The sequence below is a fragment of the Leucopleurus acutus genome (genome assembly GCF_964270905.1).
Source record: "Leucopleurus acutus genome assembly, chromosome: 8".
Classification (NCBI taxonomy): domain Eukaryota; kingdom Metazoa; phylum Chordata; class Mammalia; order Artiodactyla; family Delphinidae; genus Leucopleurus; species Leucopleurus acutus.
This window is the reverse complement of record NC_139151.1, coordinates 63,483,369-63,506,493: the sequence shown is the minus strand read 5'-3', so window position 1 is coordinate 63,506,493 and position 23,125 is coordinate 63,483,369. Positions and strand designations below refer to the sequence as shown.

At 44.4% G+C, this 23,125-nt stretch overlaps 1 protein-coding gene across 2 annotated transcripts in view; it reads left to right on the top strand.

The window, feature by feature from the left end:
• Window positions 1–21,780, top strand: part of DENND5A (DENN domain containing 5A) — a 108,289-nt gene extending 86,509 nt beyond the window's left edge. The window contains exons 12-23 of one of the 2 annotated variants that reach the window (XM_082845234.1): window positions 2,851–3,003; window positions 7,778–7,862; window positions 9,419–9,503; window positions 10,296–10,424; window positions 14,056–14,177; window positions 15,345–15,490; window positions 16,069–16,187; window positions 16,580–16,761; window positions 17,374–17,456; window positions 17,954–18,077; window positions 19,056–19,190; window positions 20,723–21,780. In XM_082845234.1, the coding sequence (XP_082701360.1) occupies window positions 2,851–3,003; window positions 7,778–7,862; window positions 9,419–9,503; window positions 10,296–10,424; window positions 14,056–14,177; window positions 15,345–15,490; window positions 16,069–16,187; window positions 16,580–16,761; window positions 17,374–17,456; window positions 17,954–18,077; window positions 19,056–19,190; window positions 20,723–20,802 (1,443 nt within the window). In that variant the 3' untranslated portion in view covers window positions 20,803–21,780. Of the gene's footprint in view, window positions 1–2,850; window positions 3,004–7,777; window positions 7,863–9,418; window positions 9,504–10,295; window positions 10,425–14,055; window positions 14,178–15,344; window positions 15,491–16,068; window positions 16,188–16,579; window positions 16,762–17,373; window positions 17,457–17,953; window positions 18,078–19,055; window positions 19,225–20,722 lie in introns of both variants that reach the window. The other variant, XM_082845232.1, reaches the window with a different exon arrangement.
• The last annotated feature ends 1,345 nt before the right edge of the window (window positions 21,781–23,125 follow it).

Here is a 23,125-nt window from a genome sequence, read left to right as displayed (position 1 = left end):
ATTGGCAGAGGGATTCTTAACCACTGTGCCGCCAGGGAAGTCCCAAGATAGTCATTCTTAACTTTTAATATTTTAGTTCAGAACTTAAATTTCTAATAAAAATATAGCCTTTCAACCAAGTCAGTACACTGTGCTTTTTAGGACAGTTGAACTAACTTGGCCCCTACTACATCCTGTTTATTCATCAATGGAAAAAAAAGATTTTCCTGCATTTCAGTTTCTAAGTGATGCTCATTTATGGGATGAAATCAAATATACTTTCTCTTGAAGAAAAAATTATTACTGTTACAAGTTAGGTTGATATACCAGTACTGATATTTTGAATTCAGGCATCTTAAAAACTTCATCAGTTCATTCTAAGTCGTTGATATCCATGATTTTTCCCAATAATGTTGTCTTTTCTCCCATCAAGAACATTGGTGATGCTGCCTTTTTTGAAAGAGGGCTTGTCTCTTGTCTCTGGGATTTGTTTTCCATGCCCCTTGCATTCATTTTCAAGTTTTGAGATGCATGCTCTGGCAGTGACAACTTTCTTATGTCTACTGCCTGGTCAACAATGATGGTGAAATATAGCCTAATTTCAGATTTTTTGTTATGTGGAAAAGTGTACATGTTAGAATTGAAGAATAGCCTAACGCTATCAACTGTTGGCTAGCATGTGGAGCAACAGGGAACTCTGATACTGTTGGAAATGTAAATTGGTATGATTGCTTTGCAAAACAGCATAGCATTTATTATCCAGTATTCTTCTCCTAGGTATACTCCCTAGAGAAACCTTTGCAGCATGACCCAGGAGATATGTACGAGACGTTTACAGCAGAATTCTTTGTAATAGTCCCAAACCGGAAACAACCCAAATGCCAATCAGTAGGAGAATAAATAATAAATTGCAGTATATTTATACAGTGGAATGCTATACAGCGTGGAAATAGACAACAGATATATTGATCAGTGTGTATGAATTTCACAAACATAAAGTTAAGTGAAAAAGAAAATAACAAAAGGGGCTTCCCTGGTGGCGCAGTGGTTAAGAATCTGCCTGCCAATGCAGGGGACACGGGTTCGAGCCCCGGTCCGGGGAGATCCCACATGCTGTGGAGCAACTAAGCCCATGCACCACAATTACTGTGCCTGCGCTCTAGAGCCCACGAGCCACAACTGCTGAGCCCGTGTGCCACAACTGCTGAAGCCCGAGAGCCTAGAGCCCGTGCTCCGCAACAAGAAAAGCCAGTGCAATGAGAAGCCTGCACACTGCAACGAAGAGTGGCCCCCGCTTGCCACAACTAGGAAAGCCTGCACACAGCAACAAAGACCCAATGCAGCCAAAAATAAATAAAATAAATAAATTTTAAAAAGAAAATAACAACAAAAAAACCATACTGGCAAAACTAAACTACATTGTTTAGGGATACAAATATAGGTGTTAATCATTTCCTTGCATTTCTGTAGTTTTACTGTGTAAGTCAGAACAGTGATCACTTCTAGAGTGGGAAAGGTGATTGGAGAAGGCACATGGGATTCTTCAAAGGTATAGATGGGCAATATTTTTTTTTTTAATTTCGTTGATGGTTATGATAGTCTAATAGTATACACTCACATACACACATATATGTGTCTGTATATGAGATATATTTCACAATAAAAAATTAAAAATAGTAACACTGGAAAGAAATATGCCAAAGTGTTAAGAGTTGTTGCTTCTGCAGGGTAGGGTATGGGGTGATATTTTTCCTTGCTCTTTAGATTCTTTTTTTTTTTATAAATTTATTTTATTGATTTTTATTTTTGGCTGTGTTGGGTCTTCGTTGCTGCGCGCGGGCTTTCTCTAGTTGCGGCGAGTGGGAGCTGCTCATCGTCGCGGTGCGTAGGCTTCTCATTGTGGTAGCTTCTCTTGTTGCGGAGCACGGGCTCTAGGCACACGGGCTTCGGTAGTTGTGTCACGTGGGCTCAGTAGTTGTGGCTTGTGGGCTCTTGAGCGCAGGCTCAGTAGTTGTGGCGCACAGGCTTATTTTCTCCATGACATGTGGGATCTTCTCAGACTGGGGCTGGAATCCGTGTCCCCTGCACTGGCAGGCGGATTCTTAACCACTGCGCCACCAGGGAAGCCCCTAGATTTTTATATGTCACAAATTTATAACATGATTAAATCTTCCTTAAGAACTTGGATTCAATATTCAGGCAGCTTTAGGTTCAAAGACCAGATTTGCTGCTTCTTTGCTGTGTGAATTTGGGCAAGTTACTTAAGTTCTCTGACCTCAATTTCCTTATCAGTAAATTGTGAAAAATAGTAATACTTTTCATAGAGTTATTAGGCTTAAATGAGATAATGTAATACTTAGTACAGTGCCTGGCACAAAGCTGCAATTATCATTATTTAGTGTGGTTTTTTGTTTTTGTTTTACAATGAGCACGTGAAAAATTTTACCTAAAAGTAAATTATTCCTCCTCAACTTTTTATTCCCTTGATGGATACTTTAGATATATTTCTAGGATTAAATGCTGAAAGGTTTGTTTAATAGGGTCAGTTAAGCAGTCAGAATCAGAGAATATCAGAGATGAGCATGACCAAAGGGTTTTATTCAACTCTTTTCATCTCATAAATGTAAAAACTGAATCTAGAGTGATGAAATCACTTGCCCAGGGTCAAATAGTGATTTCTGTGTTTTTATCTTCTTTGAAGAAGGCCCTCTACTATAACCTGACCTCAGTGGTGGAGAATAAATACACTCTTTATCTGTGGGTCTTACTCCCAGCCTAGCAGATATGCTGGGCAGTTGGCCACAACCCTCTCTAGTTGAATGTGATCTGGCTAACTGTGGGTGTCTAATCTTACCGACTGATTTCTTATAGACCAAGAGGATGCTGGTGGAGAAGATGGGCCGAGAAGCTGTGGAGCTAGGGCACGGGGAGGTGAACATCACAGGGGTGGAAGAGAACACCTTGATTGCCAGCCTTTGTGACCTCCTGGAAAGGATTTGGAGTCATGGGCTACAAGTGAAACAGGTAATGAATGTCTGGCCTCTCCCTGTTGAGCAGACTGTCTTCCTGTTTTTACTTACTAGCTTTCCCACACTTTTCCAGCTGACTGGCTTTGAAGAATGGTGCATGGTGCTTTTGGAGTGAGACTTGAAAAGTTCAACAAATAAGTAAATAAATGTGACCCAAGCTATCTTCTTTAAAAATAAGCTTTATAAATCTGTGTATTTGTCAGACATTTTAAAAGTGGCATCTTTTTTCCTGCAAACAGAGCTGAAGGCCAAACTGATAGATCCTGGTTGGTAACTGGTCCTAGTCTGGAGATAGAACACAAAAGAAAGAGAACTTGGAGCTCAGGAAGTACCAAATGTATTTTAAGGGTCCTTCACTATTTGTATTCCCAGTGGGAAAAGGTCTGTCATTAACATTTCTTTTATAAGCAGATAGCTTAACCTTCTAAAGATTTCAGAGAATACCAAAAAAGTTGAGTAAGTTTGACTTTTACTGCTCAATACCAAGAGAATCTCCTTATTTCAAAATACTGTACTTTGAATAACTAGGCAAGATGGACAGCTTATATTTTCATGCATTTTTAAATTTGAAAAGAACTTGAAAAGTTTTCAAAAGCAGTTTTATTATGGAAAAATTAGGAAATATATGTAAGTATCCAGCAAATATTTATTTAGGGCCTGCAGTGTGCCAGGCACTGTTGTAGGTACTTGAGATACCTCAGTGAACAAAGCAGACCAAGATCTCTGCCCTCCTGGAGTTTTCATTCTCATGGGCATAGAGACAATCTACCTCATCTGTCCTTCAGAGCATTTTTCTGTACACGTATGCTCATGTACAGCTGTATATTTAAAAATCCAACAGAACTGCAATGAGATACCTTTTCACATCTACTAGGATAGGTAAAATAAAGAAGACAGACAATAACAAGAGTTAGTAAGGATGCAGAGAAATTGGAACCTTCAGATATTGCTGATGGGAATGTAAAGTGGTGCAGCCTCTTTGGAAAACAATCTGGCAATTCCTTGAAATGTTAGAGTTATCATATGACCCAGCAAGTCCACTTCTAGCTATGTACTCAAGAGAAAGGGAAACATGTCTATGTAAATATGTGTATGAAAATGTTCATATTCCTAGCAGCATTATTCCTAATAACCAAAAGTTGGAACAACCCAAATGTCTATAAGCTGGTGAATGGATAAACTGAATGTGGCGTATTCATACAGTGGAATATTTTTCAGCAATAAAAGGAATGAAGTGTGGATACATGGTACAATATAGATGAAATTTGAAAACATACTAAGAGGAAGAAGTCAGTCACAGAAGACCACATAGTATATGATCTCATTTCTATAAAATGTCCAAAACAGGCAAATCCATAGATAGAAAGTAGGTTAGGGGTTGCCACAGGCTAGGGAGGGATAAGGAGTGACTGCTAATGGGTTTTTTGGGGTGGTAAAAATCACCTAAAATTAGGTAGTGGTGATGGTTGCACAACTCTGTGACTATACTGAAACAGATTTTTTTTTGGTACAGAACTTTGTACACTTTATAAGTATGAATTTTATGGTAATGTGAAGTATGTCTCAATAAAGCTGTTTTTAAAAAAAATCCAAATGGGATCATACTGTACGTAATGTTTTGGAACTTGTTTTTTCTTGCCTCAGAATATCTTTTCCATGTCCTTAACTAATTAGGTGATAGTATAGTAAGTGTTTAAGAGCTGAGACTATAAATCAGATAGTCCTGGGTTTAATTCCTGCTTTAAGTTTACGAAACTGAGCATGGTACCTAGCTTCTCTAAGCTTCTGTTTCCTCATGTGTATGATGGAATTTTAAAAGAACCACCTCTGTAGGATTCTTGTGAGGATTTGATAAGATAATTTGTGTAAAGCACTAAGCTCACAGCCTGGTATCTGGGAGTTTCTTTGTAAATGTTTGTGGTTATTCCTCTAAAATCTCAGTTTTAATTGTTTCCATTGTATAGATGTGCAGTACTTGAATCAATCCTTTATTATTGGTTGTTTGAGTGATTTCTGATTTTTCAGTATTACAAACAGCACTGTGATTATAGATTTTTTAAAATGTTAATTGTGTATCACATCCCTAAAATGTTGAGAGTCTTATAGTATAGTAGCAACACTGTGAGCTAAAACCTAACTTTCAGGATTGTTATGATAATTAGATGTAGTAAAAAAAAGTACCTGGCATGCGGTGGGTATGCAGCATATGACAGCTCTTATTATGCTGGGTTCTACATGAAGGATTTCTGTTTCTTTCCTTTTCTCTGTAATAAATGAGTAGAATATACATAATCATTTTATCATTTTCTTTGAAGTTTAGCAAGCCTGGCAATATAGTTGAGCTCCTTCGGTTTTTTGGTAAAACATATGCCTCTCAAAACTTCTTGATATTCTCCATAAAAGTCTTCAGGGAGTTAGTGAGGCATTAAAAAAATGATAATACCATATCATCATAGGTGTTTTAAACCTTGAGGCTTTGCAGCTATATCCTTAAAGATTCCCATAGCTTGAGGAATTTCTTTTGGAGCCCATTTGATCCCCCTCTCAGTTTGGATAGACAGAGGCTACTTACTGGTGAGAAACCAGTAGAGAAATAGTGGGGGCTTTTCAATTGAGGTTACATTTTGTTCTTAGTCCTGCTTTTGGAGCTCTAAAAGTGAACCACTGACAGTGTCACAGAAGGAAGTGAGGGTCTGTGCCTGCTGGTAGGGATTGTTCAGTTGGGGATTGAAATCCCTGACTGTCTTTGTGGGGTTCCTACAGCATGTTCTCCTTAGGCCTCCATTTTGTTAGCCTGTGTTTAGACTACTTTTCTCCTGCTGAGACATTCTTCAGTTATGTTGCAGTCCAGGGATTATAACCTGGCTCCCTGGTCTCTTCCATTGTGTACCCGATTGCGATCAAATTCACTCTCAGAGGGTGATCTTATCACCCCCCTCTGAATCAATCCTTTATTATTGGTTGTTTGAGTTATTTGATTTTTCTGATTTTTTGGCCACGTCACTGAGCAACTACCCATTTTCTGATTTTGGGGCACGTTACTGAGCAACTACCCATAGTATCTGCTTATAAAGTAGAGAGAACCCAAACCGCAGTTTTTGCTGCTGGCCTCCTAGGTTTTGTTATTAGCTGCCTGCAGGGCTGCCTGCCGCAAGTCCTCATCAAAACCTCTGTTATCCTCACCATTCTCTTTGGCTTTCGGTGACATTTTCTGAGGACATGGACTTTCTCCTTTAGTATATTTTCTGACAATTAAAGGTGAGGTTTGTTTTTTTCATACTGTTTTTGTAACTGCTGCCATTTGAGGACTGGTAAATGAAAAGGGGTTGTTTCTCATCTTTCATGCATGTAACATTCTTGGAGAATCTGGTGCTATATACTGTGTGGCCACGTTCCCAAATGGGTAGTGGGACTGTATTGAATCTTGCAATCCCAATCAGCCAGATCCTCAATATCCTCAGGGGGAAAATCTTGAGACCTTAAATCCTCACATTCATTCCAGAGAATAAAATTTTCTTCAGAAAATATAACTTCAGAAGTTAAATGCTCTCTTCCAGAAGCAGCCATATAGCATCATTATTAACAGCAATGGTTCTAATGTTAGATATACTTAAGCTTGCCCAACACTCTACTTCCTAGCTGTGTGATCTTTTACAAGTTACTTAGTCTTTCTGATCCTCAATTTGCTCTTTTCTAAAGAAAATGGGGATAGAGGTACCTACCTTTTAGGACTGTTGAAAGCATTAAACAGAGTATTGTATTTTAAACATATAACATAGTGCTTAGTTCATAGAAAAATTCAAGACATGGTAGCTTCTGTGCTTATTATTACTCTTTTATGAAATACAGAAACTAAGTGACTTATAAAATGATCATAATAAATCCTACTATTAAAACAAACTTATACTACATTTATATTATATCAACTATATAGGAACATTTACCATGAATCTGAAATAAAGTTTTTAATCCCATAACAAGGGTCACTGTGTACTGAAGGATGACTAGAAAGAGACAAAGCAGTTGCTGGGTGACCAGCTAGGCTTATTCACTATGTAGGCAAATTGCTTCCTTATGTCAGGCTTGAGAATGCTGTTCAGATTTGTGCCTTGGTAAAATGACAAGTCACTGTGTGTCTCCAGCAGTTTAAACTGCAGCTTTTATATTTTCAAATGCCAAGGTTCTGCTGTGTCGACTATAGTATATCTCAGATTTGCAGTTAAGTACTGGCCTCCTTTCCTGCAGGCTTCTTCAAAGTACCTTCCACAGTAAATCCCCATCCTTGTGATGACTTACCCTCCCTAGGCTGCACTAAGGGCAGGAATGCCTTTAAATATTTTAGGAAATTCGGGAGCTGTCACAGAATCTTGTAGGCTCGGTATCCATTCCTCTGTGCAAAAGCCATCATGCACTACCCAAGCTGACCTTCAACCAACAGACCATTTAGAGATTGATAGGTTATTTGCTTTTTTCTTTCTTATCCACTGGTCCATTCCCAGGCTCTTTTTTGGCCACGTCCTTCCTATTCCCAGTGGGGGATCATTTCTTTTTCTGTTCCCTTCCATTCTTTATATTTCTCCTGGATTTTAGTAAGGGGATATATATTTGTATACATTGCATCTGGGTGTACATCGAGATAACAAATAGGACAGATACTTTTTAGCAAAAGCGCATATCTATATGTTCAAATTATCTCTGACTCTGCTCACTAGATGCCTTGCCCTTAGAAATCTAAACTGATAGATATTTCTCCCTTGCATTGGTTCCAGGGGAAATCAGCCTTGTGGTCCCACCTGTTACATTATCAGGAAAACCGGCAGAGAAAACTCACATCAGGAAACCTCAGTACCTCAGGTAAGATGGTCTCTGCACCATTGGCCAAACTCCCTCTACTTACTTTCCCATCCCCCACTGAAGTGATCATCTGTAGCAGACTGTTCCAGGTCAATGAAGTCTTTACTCTGTAATGTTTAAGCCACAGGGCTCTCTGAACCACAGAGCATGCCAAAACCATGGGGTTTGCTTTTATTATGTGTTTCTATATACTTGATCAGTGAAATAGAAGATTTATATCAGCAAGAGGCCAGTCTTAGAATAAATTTGGGTTTTAAATGAATTTGGATTGATACTGATGTCCTGTGTTTAGAGTGTTTTCAGAGTCTTTTGTTTTATTTCTCTGAGATGAACATTGAGATGATCTATCCTATCAGTTAAGAGAGCCTGTTTGTCAGTGTCCTGCCTTGGAACTGCTCAAAGTCAAGGCCTGGTGTGCATGATCCCTTCCATTTGCTTTCTGTTTATATTTAATAAAAATATCAGAGTTGGCAGGGACCCCAGAAATCATCTAGTCCAGCCCCCTTTTTTTACAAGAGGAGGAAACTGGGATCCAGTGAGGAATTTAATTTACTCAAGATCACACAGTGAATTGATAGAAGAGGCCAGATTAGGAGCCAGGCCTCTTGTCTCCTGGTCTACTGTTCTTTATAACATCCTGCAGTGTCCCTTCCAGGACAGTCTCCCTCCTTCCTTTTCTTCTTGGCAGCATCTCCCCTTCATACCATCCTTCATTCTCCTCTCTCTGCCAGGGAGTTTGTTTAACTTTCTTAGATGTTTTTGTCCTAATGGTAAAGATAAGTTTAAGTGGGGGCGAAAAGATAGGCATATACTCAGTGTTGTCTTTGGCCTTGAATTAGTTGATCTCAGCTAGCACTGAACATGGGGAAAACAGTGGGCAAAAAACTAGGTACAAAAGCTCCCAAAGTAGCCTCATAAGGAGTTTTTTGTCCACTTTCTGAGTATGAGAGCAGAGTCTTCTCAGGAAAGCTGTAGAATTTATTGCCAAGGGATAAACTGTAGCCAAAAATTATCAGCAGCTGAATGATGAAGATACTAATTTTAAATGTTGGGCCAAACATGAGGATATAAAGGTGTTGTATCTAGAGGTCCTAAGCATTCTGGATCATGTTCTTTACATATTCCCTTGGCTCTTTTGTAGTCCATTTTGAGGCAAGAGCAGGACATGCGTAGTAGCTCCTAGTGGAAGCACTGCTTCCATGGATTATGATGAGAACACACTGGATTAGGAGCCAGAGGATCTGTGTTCCTTCCAGTCCTGACTTTGCCACTTGGTGATTGGGGCAAAGCAGCTAACCTCTCTGAATTTCAGTTTCCTCCTCTGTGATACCGTCCATGGCTATCTTATAAGTTGTTAGAGAATTAAGTGAGATAATATGCATAAAAGTATAAAATTTGATACCTGGTAGGTACTTAATATTCATGAAATGATTGATCAAAGTGTTACCAAAGTAACCCCAGCTTTTTTCTGTAGATATTTGTGATTTGAGATAAGAAGGGTAGTCAGCTATTTGGGTATACAGATCTCTTTGGACTTAACCAACTTTTTGTTCTAGGAATATTTCTTGATTCAGAACGGAGGAAGTCTGATGCCAGCTCAGTCATGCCTCCCCTGAGAATCTCCCTCATTCAGGATATGAGGTCAGTCTGGGCTCATTTGTAATAAGCCACTAAAATCCTGTTTTCAGTTGCTGCTTAGGTGTCCACTTTATTTATTTATTTATTTTTGGCTACGTTGGGTCTTCGTTGCTGTGCGCAGGCTTTCTCTAGTTGTGGCGAGCGGGGGCTACTCTTCGTTTTGGTGCGCGGGCTTCTCATTATGGTAGATTCTTTTGTTGCAGAGCACGGGCTCTAGGTGCATGGGCTTCCATAGTTGTGGCATGCAGGCTGAGTAGTTGTGGCGCACGGGCTTAGTTGCTCCACAGCATGTGGGACCTTCCCGGACCAGGGCTTGAACCTGTGTCCCCTGCATTGGCAGGTGGATTCTTAACCACTGCGCCACCAGGGAAGTCTGAGGTGTCCACTTTAAATAGCAGGGTCTCAGTGACCTGGGCTTCTACAGTGTCTCATTTAACCAGGAATCCCTCCTCATTGGTCCTGTGCTTCATGATGCATTTGTAGAGCTGTACAAGCAATTGTGTTTCCTGACATTTTTGGAGAATTACACCAGAGTATTTCAAGGCCTGAGACCTCTGGGGTTAGCCTTGCTTTTTAAGAGCTGTACTGGCTTCCTCCCAAGCCCCCCCAAATTATGCTGAGTCTATCTGGCAAAGTTACATGGAAGCTCAGGATTTAGAGAACAAGAGAGATGGACTCTCTCAGGATGCAGTAGGGCTTCCTGGCCAGGCTTCCTTTGGTGTTACAGGGGAGGTATTGATAGTGAGTTCATCTCCCACCCTATCCTCCGCTCCCCTTTTCCCATTCCCCCTTCAGGCACATCCAGAACATTGGGGAAATCAAGACTGATGTGGGAAAAGCCAGAGCATGGGTGCGACTGTCCATGGAAAAAAAGTTACTTTCCAGACACCTGAAGCAGCTTCTCTCAGACCATGAGCTCACCAAGTAAGGCCACTCCACTTGGAGTATAACCAGCTCCTGGGAATGGCGGGAGGGATTGGAAACCCCCGTGGGAAGGGAAGGGTATTCAGTATATCATTACTGCTGAATTCAGCTAAACTCAAATTGCATATGAAGGTTTTGCAGCATTTCTTCTTTTTTTCTTTTCTTTGTAGAACACTGTTGTACACTTACACTGCAATATTTTTTATATTTTCCTGTAGATGAATTAACTCTTTTGGCGCTGCTTAACACAGCACATTTGTTTTAGTAGGAACATTCAGACATAATCAGTTGACTTCATGCTCTCTAACTTAGTTCTTTTTTTTTTTTATTTTTTCCTAACTTAGTTCTAAAGGCCTGGATTCTTCGGGCCTCTAGCCACAACCACTCCAGGAAGCAGTGGTCCTCCCTTTTGGCTGTTGGTTTCTCTTCTGGGACTTACTATGGTTTATCCAGGCTCTTTCAGCCATTGGTCAACCAATGAGCTCTTGCTGTGCTCTACCTTGGATCAGTTCCCGTAAAGAAGATGGGAGGACTTTTCTTGTTTTGGTGATATATTCTTCCTGAAGTTTTTGGTGATGTAACATTTCTTCTTCTCTTTCTTTATCTGTAGAAGAATAATTCTGTTATATCTGTTCTCCCTACCTTCTTGATCTATATCCCCGCCCCCCCCAAATAGCTTTCTTACAGACGTAGTGAGAAGGATGGAATCCTCATTGGATACCTCAGAGTTTTGGGGGGTCCTTCTCTCCTTGTGGCACTCAAGTGATCTGTATACCTGTTGGGCATAGGGCATTTTCTTGGTCTCTTTCCTGTCTTGAGGAGGAAAGGATTGGAGAATTAAAAAGAAACTTCTAAGATATACCCTATATCTTTTGTTCTCTCCTGAGCCTAGGCCAGCCCAGAGTAACCAGGTCCTTGCTCTTCCTCACTCCTAGGAACCACTAAATCTACAGTTCCCTTCTCTTGATTTTATATCCTTTGCATTCATTCCATACCCTAGTTACTAGAGCAGGAGTGGGGAGGAAGGCTGTCTACCTTCTCTGCCTCTCAATTACCACCTCTCTGTCTTTTCCTATATATAATATGTTTGGTTCTTTCTTCATTGGCAAGCCTATTGGGCATTTTTCTTTTTGGCATTTCCTTGGGCATCTTTTCATGGTATCCTTTATTATGTGACTTCCCTGTGGACAATAAAGCAGAGAAGTGGACCTTGGGGAAATTTTGTGTAAGTGAATTGATTAAACCTGAAGAATCTGATTTTATTTAAAGTGAAAATGTAATTTTTTAGACTTTATTGTGTGTTTAAACCACAGCAAGAAACCAGTTTCAAAATCTTGATAGATTAGAGAGCTCACTTTGAGAGGTTACAAAATAACAACTCTTAAAGTGCTTACATTTGATTCCCTTTAGTGGTGAAAAGGTTTAGGAATAATATTTGAAGATTGGAAGGACAACTAAAAGAGAACAAGTGAACATTTAAGCCTGGAGTTTGGAAGGGAATTGTTTGTATACCAGATTCTAGAGGACAGTTGTGTGTCCTGGGAAAATCTGTGGCTGTGTGGGCACTAGGGGCTGACAGGGCAGAAGTGATTCCTGTTGGCCGGTGTGGGCATCGTCTGTCAGGAGATGCTGCAAGTTGGCAGGAGGACATGGCAGAGAGGTAGCCAAGAGGGAGTCAAGCCCAGGATCTTTATGAAGGTCTAGGGCAGTGGATAGGTCTAGGGCCTGTGAACTTAAGGGCCTAGGCAGGAGCAAACAGGGCACAGACTTTGGTGAGGAGACTAATTTTGGTTTCTTTAAACTGTAGCCCTGATAGAGGACAAAAGCTTAGAATTTACTCCAGTGAGTATAAAATGAGAGTTTTGCTGCCACAGATTGCGTTTTGGGTGGGATATAGGGAGAGAGAAAGGTGTACTTCATCAAAACCTACCTACTACTCCATCCTACCCTCTCTCACCTTTCTCCTAAGTTTGCTTAAAGCTCTAGCCACATCAAACCCCTCACACTTCTCAGGATGTGTTCAGCCCTTTCAGGGCCTAGTCAGAAGTCTTCTTTGCCAGAGTTTGCCTAGACTACCCAGAGACTTAGTCCATTCCTCCTCCAGGCACCCATAGCATTTGTTACAGTATTTGTTCATTCCTTTTTTTTTTTTTACCACTGGTGGTCTGTGTTATCATTATCCATTTGTTTTCCACTTATTAAAATTTGCTTTCATTGGAGGCATGAACCATGTACCTCTCCCAATACTCCTTCTCCCTACCTTGGTTCACACTTTGGAGTTCGTGTGACTCCTTGCTTAACTTTACCTCCCACATATACATTTCAGGTCCTTAGCCACTGTTCCATCTGTCTCCTTATTTACTTCCACTCCCTAGGTTTCATCCTCATGCCCCTTTCACCCTTCAGCTGTACTAAATTCAAATTTCTTGAAGTTGGTTATGGCTTTCCCTTTACTTCTAAGAAACATATTACTTGTAGGGCAGATTACAAACTCTTTAGCCTGAATATTTAGGGCCTGCCTTCGTTTTACCCTAGCCATACTTTTCAGTCTCATTGCTAACTGATCACTTCTCTGAGCCCTCAACTCTAGCCAAACTGGCTTTTATACCCTGTCCTTCTCCTTCTTCTACAACCCCTGTCTAAATTTGTGCCGTCCTTCAGGCCCTCCTGTTCTAGGACCATCGAAACTTCTGGGTCTTTAAATTCCCAGAGAGTGCCTTTCATTTGGCAACTCATTATGTCTTATACTGTGGCCTTTATCAGATTTATTCATCTAGACTGTATGTGAGGATAGGTGCTTCCCTCTCCAGCACCTGCACAGAGTAGTTTTGGTTGGTGAATTTTCCTACCTTATAAACTGTCTAGGTAGAACCTCACAGGTCTACTGAATCCCATACCTCTCTGGCATGGTGACTGCAGTCTGGGCAGGCAGGACAGGGACCTTCCTTTGTTCTCTGTGTGTTTCTTGTGCTGGGGGCCTGTGCGTTTGGCTCTCTGTGTCCCTGCTACTTGGGGAAGGTACCATTGCTGTGCAGGCCCAGAGGCCTGCAGTGTCAGGCAGAGGGGTTGGCCTTTGATGAGTGAGCAGTGGATGAGGGGTGGGGATGGGAGGAAATTTGAAAAGAGGGGAAGGACATCGTCTACACAGCTCTTCGTTGCCTATGACCTGGATCATTCCATTCCTTGCCTCTGAAGCTGTCCTCAGCTTACATTCATGTTCAGAGCAGTGTTCTGACTTGTGGATCTCAGGTCTGCTGAGGGTCAGAGACTAGCTCTGGTAACAACCTCCTGCTGTTACTACTCCTACACCATACACTGGGGTGTATGGGCCCTATAGAAGCCCTCAGGTTAGGAAAGAAGATCCCATGACGTCTGACACTTTACATTATAGTAACGTCAACTCTTGGACACAGGTGGAGTTTGGTTTTTGTTGTTCCTGCTGTAGCTAAAGCCACTTTCCCTCTAGCCTTCAGTTGGAGTAGCTGGCTTTGTTCCTTTTTTCGGTGGCCCTAAAGAGCTTGAGGCTTGACTCACATTCTTCCCTTAGCTGTGTCCTTCCAGAACTGAATAATTCTAGCCTCTTATCCCTCCTTTTGTCTGGGAGACTGATGTATTGCCTCTTCTCCGACAGAAAGTTGTACAAGCGCTATGCCTTCCTGCGCAGTGATGATGAGAAGGAGCAGTTCCTCTATCACCTCCTCTCTTTCAATGCCGTCGATTACTTCTGCTTCACCAATGTCTTCACAACTATCCGTGAGTAGCCCTGTGCTCCCCACTAGCCTTCCCAATGCCAGTCTTCATGAGCCTGTCTGAGGCTAACTTACTGTCCCCTTTTTAAAGAAAGATTATCACTTGTACTTTCTTCTGTGGGGAGAGGTGTACTTGCCCTCCTTGGAGGTTGTATTTTCTCTCAGGCTTCTTACTCTTGTTCTGAACTAGGGAGCTGAGCGCTTTTGGCCATTGTGTTGTTACTGTGGTCCTGGGTGCTGGGGGCCTAAGGTGGAGTGGGGTGTGGGGGGTGAAGTTCACTGCCCTCCCTGCACACCTGTAAAGAAACCTCCCTCTTGTTTTGGGCTGAGAGAGTCATTCAGCATTACAGAAAGTTTCAGAGTAGCCCCCAGGGAACAACAACTCTTCCTGAAGTAGCAGAAAAAACTCCAGATGGCAGTGGGAGGTTTGGGTCCAGGCCCTGTTCTGCCCTAACTCATTATGGATCTGTGAGCAGTGTCTACTCCTGCAGTGGGGCTTGGTCTCCCTATTTGCAGAGCGAGGAAGAGGGTTTAAAATGATCTAAGGAAGGCCCTTGGAGCCTCAACTTTCTTTGGTGCTAGGATGCTTTGTTTGGTGGGGGGTGGTCTGAATTTGCCCCATGACTAGTTGTTTGGCCAGTGACTCAGCATCTTCAGCAGTGGTGGACTCTTGTTCTATATGACACCCATCCTCCCTCTCAGACAAAAGGGTTGTAGGCTTCAGTGGAAGCAGCACTGGACTGGAATATAGGAGACCTGGGGGAAACTATTTCCCTCTCAGTTCCTCAGAAAAGGCATTGTGATACCTGCCTGGCCTCTCTGGAGATTGTTATTAGAGTCCTTGAGATGATAGATAGAAAAGTGCTCTGAAAAGCAATTCAGTGCAGTGTTGAGTTAGTGATATTGTTTAAGGAACAGGTTTACTTAGCTCTGAGCTTGCAGATGGGCTTGGATTTGGATGTTTGGGTGATAACCCTGGGAGGAGTGAGATTGAGGGGAAGATTGGCTAATATTCTAAGCCAGCCAGAGACTGGGTCCTCAGGACCTGCTGCTCCAGGCTATGTACCAGGAACCCCAATCATGCCAGCACACCTGGGGCAGGTCAGGGCCCTCTCAGGTATGGGAGGGATTCCCGATCCCCTCCAATGCCTTTGTGGCTTCCCCTAAACAGTGATTCCTTACCACATCCTGATCGTACCGAGCAAGAAGCTGGGGGGCTCCATGTTCACCGCCAACCCATGGATCTGCATCTCGGGAGAACTGGGTGAGACACAGATCCTGCAGATTCCCAGGAATGTGTTAGAGATGACCTTCGAGGTACGTGTTATCTGGTGACCACAGCCCCAGGTTCTATGGGGATCTGAGTTTCAACAGCTACTTTGGGAAGCTTTCTCCAGCGTTTTAGAGGCCTTGCTCTATGCAGTGTTACGCTTCAGCACAGCTGACCTGTCTCAAGATGATCAGAGGCCAGAGCCAAGGGTTGACCGGAGGACGGGGGAACCTGCCCTGTCTAAGTGGTTTCTGGCTGGAAGGCACCCATCTGGACTTGCATACCTCCTTGTCCATGGTGTATTGAAAAACCCCCAAGAATTCTTTCAGCTGCTGAGCCCAAATGTTCACAGAGAGCTCAGACTGCTCTGCCATTTCCAGAGCCTTCTGCTCCCAGGCCCTAGTCTTCCTCCAGGTAGTGTCTCTTTCTTTCTTGGCATCGTGCCTCATGAGGTAGTACTATACTGCCAGCTTTGGCAGTAGGTGGAGCCATGAGCTCTGCCCCTGCAGACACTGGGGGGCCACGTTGCAGGGAGCCAGTCAGATGTGTGCCTCTGAGGAGTGTGGCGCTTTTCTTCTGTTTTCTTGACCTACCCCATCTTCTTTGTTTGGCTGTTCTCTCACAGTACCAGAACTTGGGGAAGCTCACTACGGTGCAGATAGGCCATGATAACTCTGGGCTGTATGCCAAATGGCTTGTTGAGTATGTGATGGTCAGGAATGAGATCACCGGACATACCTACAAGTAAGTGTTCCCTCAGCTGTGCCCAGAGACAGTGGGGCTAGGTGTACCACCAGGGGCTGTGTTTGATGCTTGGGTATGTGGGGTTCTCAGGGAGACCTTTTAGGTTGTGATAGGCGGAGGCAACTTCCTGTTTGGCTCTGCCTCATGCCCTGAAAAGAAATAGAAGGAGGGCTTTACAAGTGAAGGTGTATGACATCGCTGTGCACAGGTTCCAGGCCACCTGTCACTCGGGTGGCTTCCCTGATGCCGCACGGTGGGATGAGGAGCAGGGCCTTGAGGATCCCCAGCCCGGTTTCAGAGCCTGTCCTCAGGGATTGGCTTTTTGATGGCCTTTGCTGATCAGGGACGCTGAAGGAGCTGGCAGTTCTGACAGGCTATTGCCTGACCCTCAGGTTCCCGTGTGGCCGGTGGTTGGGGAAGGGCATGGATGACGGAAGCCTGGAGCGGGTCCTAGTCGGGGACCTGCTCACATCCCAGCCTGAGGTGGACGAGAGGCCATGCCGGACCCCGCCCCTGCAGCAGTCTCCCAGCGTCATCCGGAGGCTCGTTACCATCTCACCCAACAGCAAGCCCAGTAAGTGGGAGATGGGGCCGGGCCCTCATGTTGCCCTGCCTGGGGAATGGGCAGATTTCTGGAAGTACTGATAAGGGAGCCCAGATTCCCCGCAGCCTGTGCAGCTGCCTCAGGAACCACCTCTGCCGACAAAGACAAAGCAGCCCCAGGCATTTGTCACCCTCCTCTCATGAATCAGTTGTGGGGGGTTGGCACTCTTGTTAGAGGACTGGAAGGAGAGGGGAGAGCTCCTGGATCCTGGCCTGGGTCCTCTGTGCTATTTGTATGTGCCCCTATAGAGGAGACGGGTTTACTTTCTGCCCTTCCCCTTCCTGGTTCCTGAGCTTTACTGTCAAGTCTTGGCACTCTTTTGGTTGCCAAAAGTTCCAGAGCAAAGTGGAGAAGAAACTTGACCAGCATCTTCTGGAGACAGAACTCTAAGATCCTAGCTTTTGCTTTTTGTCCCAAGATTTTAGGAAGAGCTAGCTCAGCAAAGTTGGGTGGGCAAGAGCCACTCTTCCCAGGGTCCAAGCTGCCCTACCTCTCCCGTGGGTCTTCTTATGTCCTCAGTCTTTTGCTCAGTCAACTAAGTACTGTTAACCTGAGACTGGATATCTGCTTGATTTTTATCAGAGCTGAACACTGGGCAGATCCAGGAGTCCATCGGTGAGGCAGTCAATGGCATCGTGAAGCACTTCCATAAGCCTGAGAAAGAGGTGAGCCTCCCTGCCCTCCAACCCAGGGCCTTATATTGAGTAAGAGAGAATAATCTTGTTCCAGGCCCATGTGCTGTGGACAGCCCAGCACGCGGAGTGTGTGCCTCCGTTAGTTTGAGATTCAGCAGATTCCTTTCTCTGGGGGCCTGTGCCTAGGGTTGCCCTGTTTTCCTTACTCACTGACAACCCAGCAGAGTCCCTGGGTCTCCAATGGACAGTGTATTTCTGTCCTCTTCTGAAATTGTCTGGGTCTCCCTGAACATTGGCCACATGGGCTTTGTCCCCTGCTGGGGGCCCAGAACCATCATCTGTTCATTCAATAGCTATTTACTGAGAACTGCTCTAAGTCAGGCCCTGCCAGGTGCTGGGGAGACTAGACAAGGTCCCTGCATGTCTTTTGCTGCTCTCCCAGGTGTGGGCAGTGGGCTGGGGATGCAGTGGTGGGAGGGCATCTTGGCTGAGGCAAGCCTGGCATTCTCTCCTGTTTCCTTATATAGCGAGGTAGTCTTACGCTGTTGCTTTGTGGAGAATGTGGCCTTGTCTCGGCCCTGGAACAGGCTTTCCAGCATGGATTTAAATCACCGCGGCTCTTCAAAAATGTCTTCATTTGGGATTTCTTGGGTGAGTTGGGCTAGGGTGTGAGGGTGGGAAAAGCATGCAGAGACATGGGGGAATCATCAGCATAATGTGGGTGCTGACCACTGGGGTCTGAGGTACAGAAGCCAAATCAGGTGACTCTCAGGTTAGATGTGTTTGTTTGCCCTGGCTTTTCTCGGAGGTAATAACAGAAGCCCTCCCACCCTTCGCCCCTCATCTCCTGAGAATTGGACAGGAAGGGTTCTTTCCAGGCATCTGTCATATATAATACAGGCTTAGTCATGACTCCTCACACTTCCTGCTCGTAGGTCCAAAAGACCAGTTGCATTGGAGTCCAAGCCCTGTGTTACACCCCCTTGGAGAATTTGATGCAAGAAGCTTCTCCCTCAAGAGTTTTGTTGAGAAAGGACCATCTTTATATCAAGGGCCACATAAAGAAATTTAAAATACAGAGATAGGGAACATAAGGATCATTTTTTTTTTTTTAAAGTACCAATTGTTTTAATTTATTCAAAGTGAAAATAAATATCCATATGGAACATTTTATAAAGTAAATGGTTTCAAAATAAAACATAAAGACAAAATGGCCAGTTAAACCATACTATCAAAGTGAATGAAACACAAATTTTCAAAAATTTTCAAATTTTTCAAACTAAATATACATAGTCTCTCTCATTTTCAGTTGAAGATGCAGTGTTGAACGTTGGTCAGTCAGTGATTTTTAGGATGCCTTTAGAATTGAAGTCTGAGACCACAACTAACAAAAAGCAAGCACTTGGCTGCTTCACAGCAGGATGCAGCTTCCTCTTTCTCAGCAGAATTCCAGACATTCATAAGGATCATTTTGAAATGTGACCAGTGGCCTCAGAGCACTCATGTTATTCCTACTAAGTTACTTGTGTTGACACGGAGGTAGGCCTGTGGCAAGTGGCCTACAGGACAGTCAGGGACAGGTCGGTTTTGAGAGCCTTTGTCACTGGCAGGCTTGTCTCCTCTTCACAGAAAAAGCACAAACCTATTACGAGACTTTGGAGCAGAATGAACTTGTTCCTGAAGAAAACTGGCATACGAGGGCCCGGAACTTCTGCCGTTTTGTCACTGCGATCAACAATAATCCCCGGAACATTGGCAAGGATGGCAAGTTTCAGATGCTGGTGTGCTTGGGAGCCAGGTACTGCAGCCTCATGGCCCAGTGTGCACACAGCCAGCCCTGAAGGTGGTGCTGGAGGCCCAGTGTGGTGCGGGGGTGGGGAGTGGCTAATGGCCAGGTGCCCTTGGGCAGGTGAGGCCTTGGTAGAGGCCCTTACTTTTCTTCATGCGCCACGCGTGTGTGTGTGTGTGTGTGCGTGTGAGAGAGAGGGGTAGGGTGGGGATGAAAGTGTGTGTGTAACTGGGGAGGAGGGGCCATATTTTGATGCGAAGGAATAAAACTGTCTCCCTGACAAAATTTGAAGTAGAGGGTATATATCTAGTAATTTCTTTAACAAACATTTGAATGTGCCAGGCCTCATGGAAGGTGTGGGAATAGAGCTGAATAAAATACGGTCTCTACCATTTAGAAGTTCACCTGTCCTGATTATTTAGTACAAGGCAGAAGTTTGGGAGAGTTCAAAAAAGTACGCATTCGTAACGTTTGCTGAAAATGTGGAGGAGAAGGATCAGAGGAGGCTCAGGGAGTAGGTGGTATTTGAGGTGAGCCTTAACGGGAGGGTAGGTGTGAGGAGGGAGCTTGAAGCAGACAGAACTAACAGAGAGGCCCTAAAGGAAGCAAAGCATGTGGGGTCAGGAAATAACAGGTGGAATGTGGGAAGGAAACACTTTAAGGGATAGGGGCCATGAGGAGCTGGGACAGAGTTGATTTTTAATCAGGGGACTGAAATGATAGTGATTTGATATCATGGATGGTATTCATGGGCAAAATTGTTAGGGGTTATTCCAGTGGGTCAGGTGAGAGCACGAAGCCCAGATAAACAAGGCAGTTTTTATTTAGGCCGTGCAAGGGAGGGAGTTAGCATAGTGGTTAAAAACAGATTCAGGAACCAGATTCACCAGGTTCACATCACAGATCAGCCACTTACTAGCTGTGTGCTCTTGGACAAGCTGCTTAACCTCCATCAACCTCACTTTCTTCATCTGTAAAGTGGGGATAATAACAGCACCGATAGCACCTACCTCACATCATGGGGTTGTCATGAAGGTTAAATCTCTTATAATGGTGGCTGGCACATGCTGAGTGCTATGTGGATGTCAGCTTGCAGTGTTATTCCTGGTGGTGGTCGCTGTGGGGAGGAGCGACGATCTAGGAGAGATTGGCTGTTGAGATGGAGGAAGTGCTGCTGACAGGACATGGTGTCTTGTTGGTGGGGTTGTCTGGGGGGCTAGAGGGGGAGGCGGAGCAGGCCTTCTGGCAGATGACAGGGCCTGTTTGGGTCAGGTTGGGTTGGCATCCCTAGGGCTCGGTAGCCCACAGTGGGGGCCTTTTAAAGCTGTGTAAGACATCTTCGCCAAGTGCTCTTAGGGGAGGGAAAGGGGGCTGCGGGGAGATATCTGCTTCTCCAGCTTCAGACTTTGTTCAGGGTGTGATGGAGCAGGTTTCTCCCTTGGGCTTTCGCTAACCGTGTCCCTTCCCTTTCCCTTCTGACGCATCTGGACTGATCCTTCCCTGCCAGAGATCACCTCCTGCACCACTGGATCGCCCTGCTGGCTGACTGCCCCATCACCGCACACATGTATGAGGATGTGGCGCTGATCAAAGACCACACACTTGTCAATTCCTTGATCCGCGTGTTGCAGACACTGCAGGAGTTCAACATCACGCTGGAGACATCCCTGGTCAAGGGCATCGACATCTGACTTCCCAGCACCAGCTAGCAGCAGGACCCAGAGACTCGCCTGTAGCTCTCCCCCCTTCTTCCCAAAGGGACCTACGCGAGTTGTGCAGGAGATGAGAGGAGATGTACACTCACTGTAAAAAGAAAAGTAGAGGATTTTTGGAATAAATAATCTATTTTAGAGTTTATTTGCTGATTTGCTTTTTACACACTTTCATGTGAAAGAGTGATAGGGAGAGGGAGACGAGGTTGGTGCCGCTTATTTTGAAGCTGGTGCCCTCCCTCGCCGTGGCCACGCGCTGGAGCCTGCGGCCTCCCTGGACTGAGCCTGCGGCACGTGCGGGGCAGTTCTGCTTCCTCGTCCCCGCCGCGTTAATGAGGCCATTCCACATTGTTTTTAAACTGATGTTTTCTATATTAACATTATTATGGATATTTGGCTTTCACGGGCCACATACAGGTGTGCTGAGCAGGAAGCCCCAAGCTCCAATCAAAGGGATTTTTAGTAGTGCCTCTACAAGCACTGATGAGTCAGCTCCATGTCTTTTCTTTTTTTTGTCAGTATTATTTGGGAAGGAGACATGCCAGGATGTATCGTCGTGCAGAAAATCAGTTTCCTCTTGGCACACAGTTGCACAGAAGTAAACATAAGCACGTTTTAACAGGTTTTCCTTTTCTTTCTTTTATGTATTATTTATTTAACCCTCCATTGTGTGTTTTAAGTCTTTTTCTTTTTTCTAAGGAAAGAAAAAGCTGTCACAGTCTAACTGGCTATGTTATCATTGTTAAATTTATGTTATTTTGCGACTAAGAAACCAGCTGCAGTATGGCCCACTTAATAAAACACCTGAAACAGAACTGTGTGGGTCCCTGACTTTCATGGGGTATTGCGAGGAGTGGGTAGTAGAGGGTGCAGCTGGGTCTGTCTGAGAGAACCAGGCTGTAGCGTCGCCTCCCAGGCCAGGACTGCCCAGAGGGCCTTGTGTGTCCTGGGTCCTACCCACTGCAGCACCAGGAGCTTTCCTGGCTGTTTGAGAGGGATGCATCCCAGGGTTAATTTCCCACTACCCAGAGGAGGAGGCTGAGGCAGAGAGGGGAAAAGACCTGGCCAAGGTTGCAAAAGTTGTCACTTGACCGAGACGGGATGGGCCATTTCTTGAAGGGTAAGAAAGACCAGGTGTGGGAACACGGCACAGGAGACCCTGTCTGCCCTCGGGAAGGAAAGCTTTTTCTTGAGAGAAGATTTGCTTTTTCCCAGGATGGCAGGTGATAGAGCTTTATAAGGGTCCTGGGAATCAGCTTCCTTTGGTTTTATTCTTCAACCAAGCTGCTTTGGCAGGAAGCTCCAGAAGTGTAGCACAGTCAAGTACAGCACCTCAAGCCAATCAGTGTCCTCTTTTATGCTTCCCTGACTTTGCATGTTCTGTTCTCTGCGTGGAATGCCTCCCCTCTTGTCCACTTATGTTCATTGTTCAGGGTTTCCTTTACCACCCCCCACCCCCCACCCCGGGCACGGTTAATCATTCCCTCATTGTGCTCCTGTAGTTTCTTAGATGCTGGGACTTCCTCTCTGGGTTGTTATTACCTGCTTTCATGTTGGGCCCACTCCCTAGACTGAGCTCCTAGAGGGCGGGGAGGGTCTCTTGTTCATCTCCTTCCCTGATGACTGACAGTGCTCAGGTGAGGCTTTTTAAAGAGGTGAGGAAAGCAACTGGAGGCTTCCGGGACAGCTGCAGTGCGCCGTCCTGCCGGCAGGGGGTGTGAGCGGGTGGTGGGAGTCTTCAGGTTCTTTTGGAAGTGGGGCAGGTAGGCAGTGCCTCTGGAGCATGTGTATGTTGTGGGCCGAGATCAGAGATGACCTTAAGCCAGGTGCTTTACACATACCTCTCCCTTTTACTCATAACTCTGCAAGGCAAGTTTAGATTATTCCCAGTTTATAGGTGAGGAAATCGAAGTTCGGAGAAGGTTAGTCACTTGCCCGAGGCCACACATCATGTAAGTAGTTTGCAGTTACCAGACCGTTTCACTCCAAGCTTGTGGCTTTTCCATTGACAACTACTCCCTTATTGGATTCAGGTTTCTGCTCAGATGTCCTTAGAGAGACTTATTCTGACCACTCTAAAATACCAACGGTCACTTTTTTCCCCTATTCTGCTTTATTTTTCTTCCTAACATCGGCAACCATTATACTAATTATTTGGTAATTCTAAATGTAAGTTTTATGAGGGAGGAACCCAATCC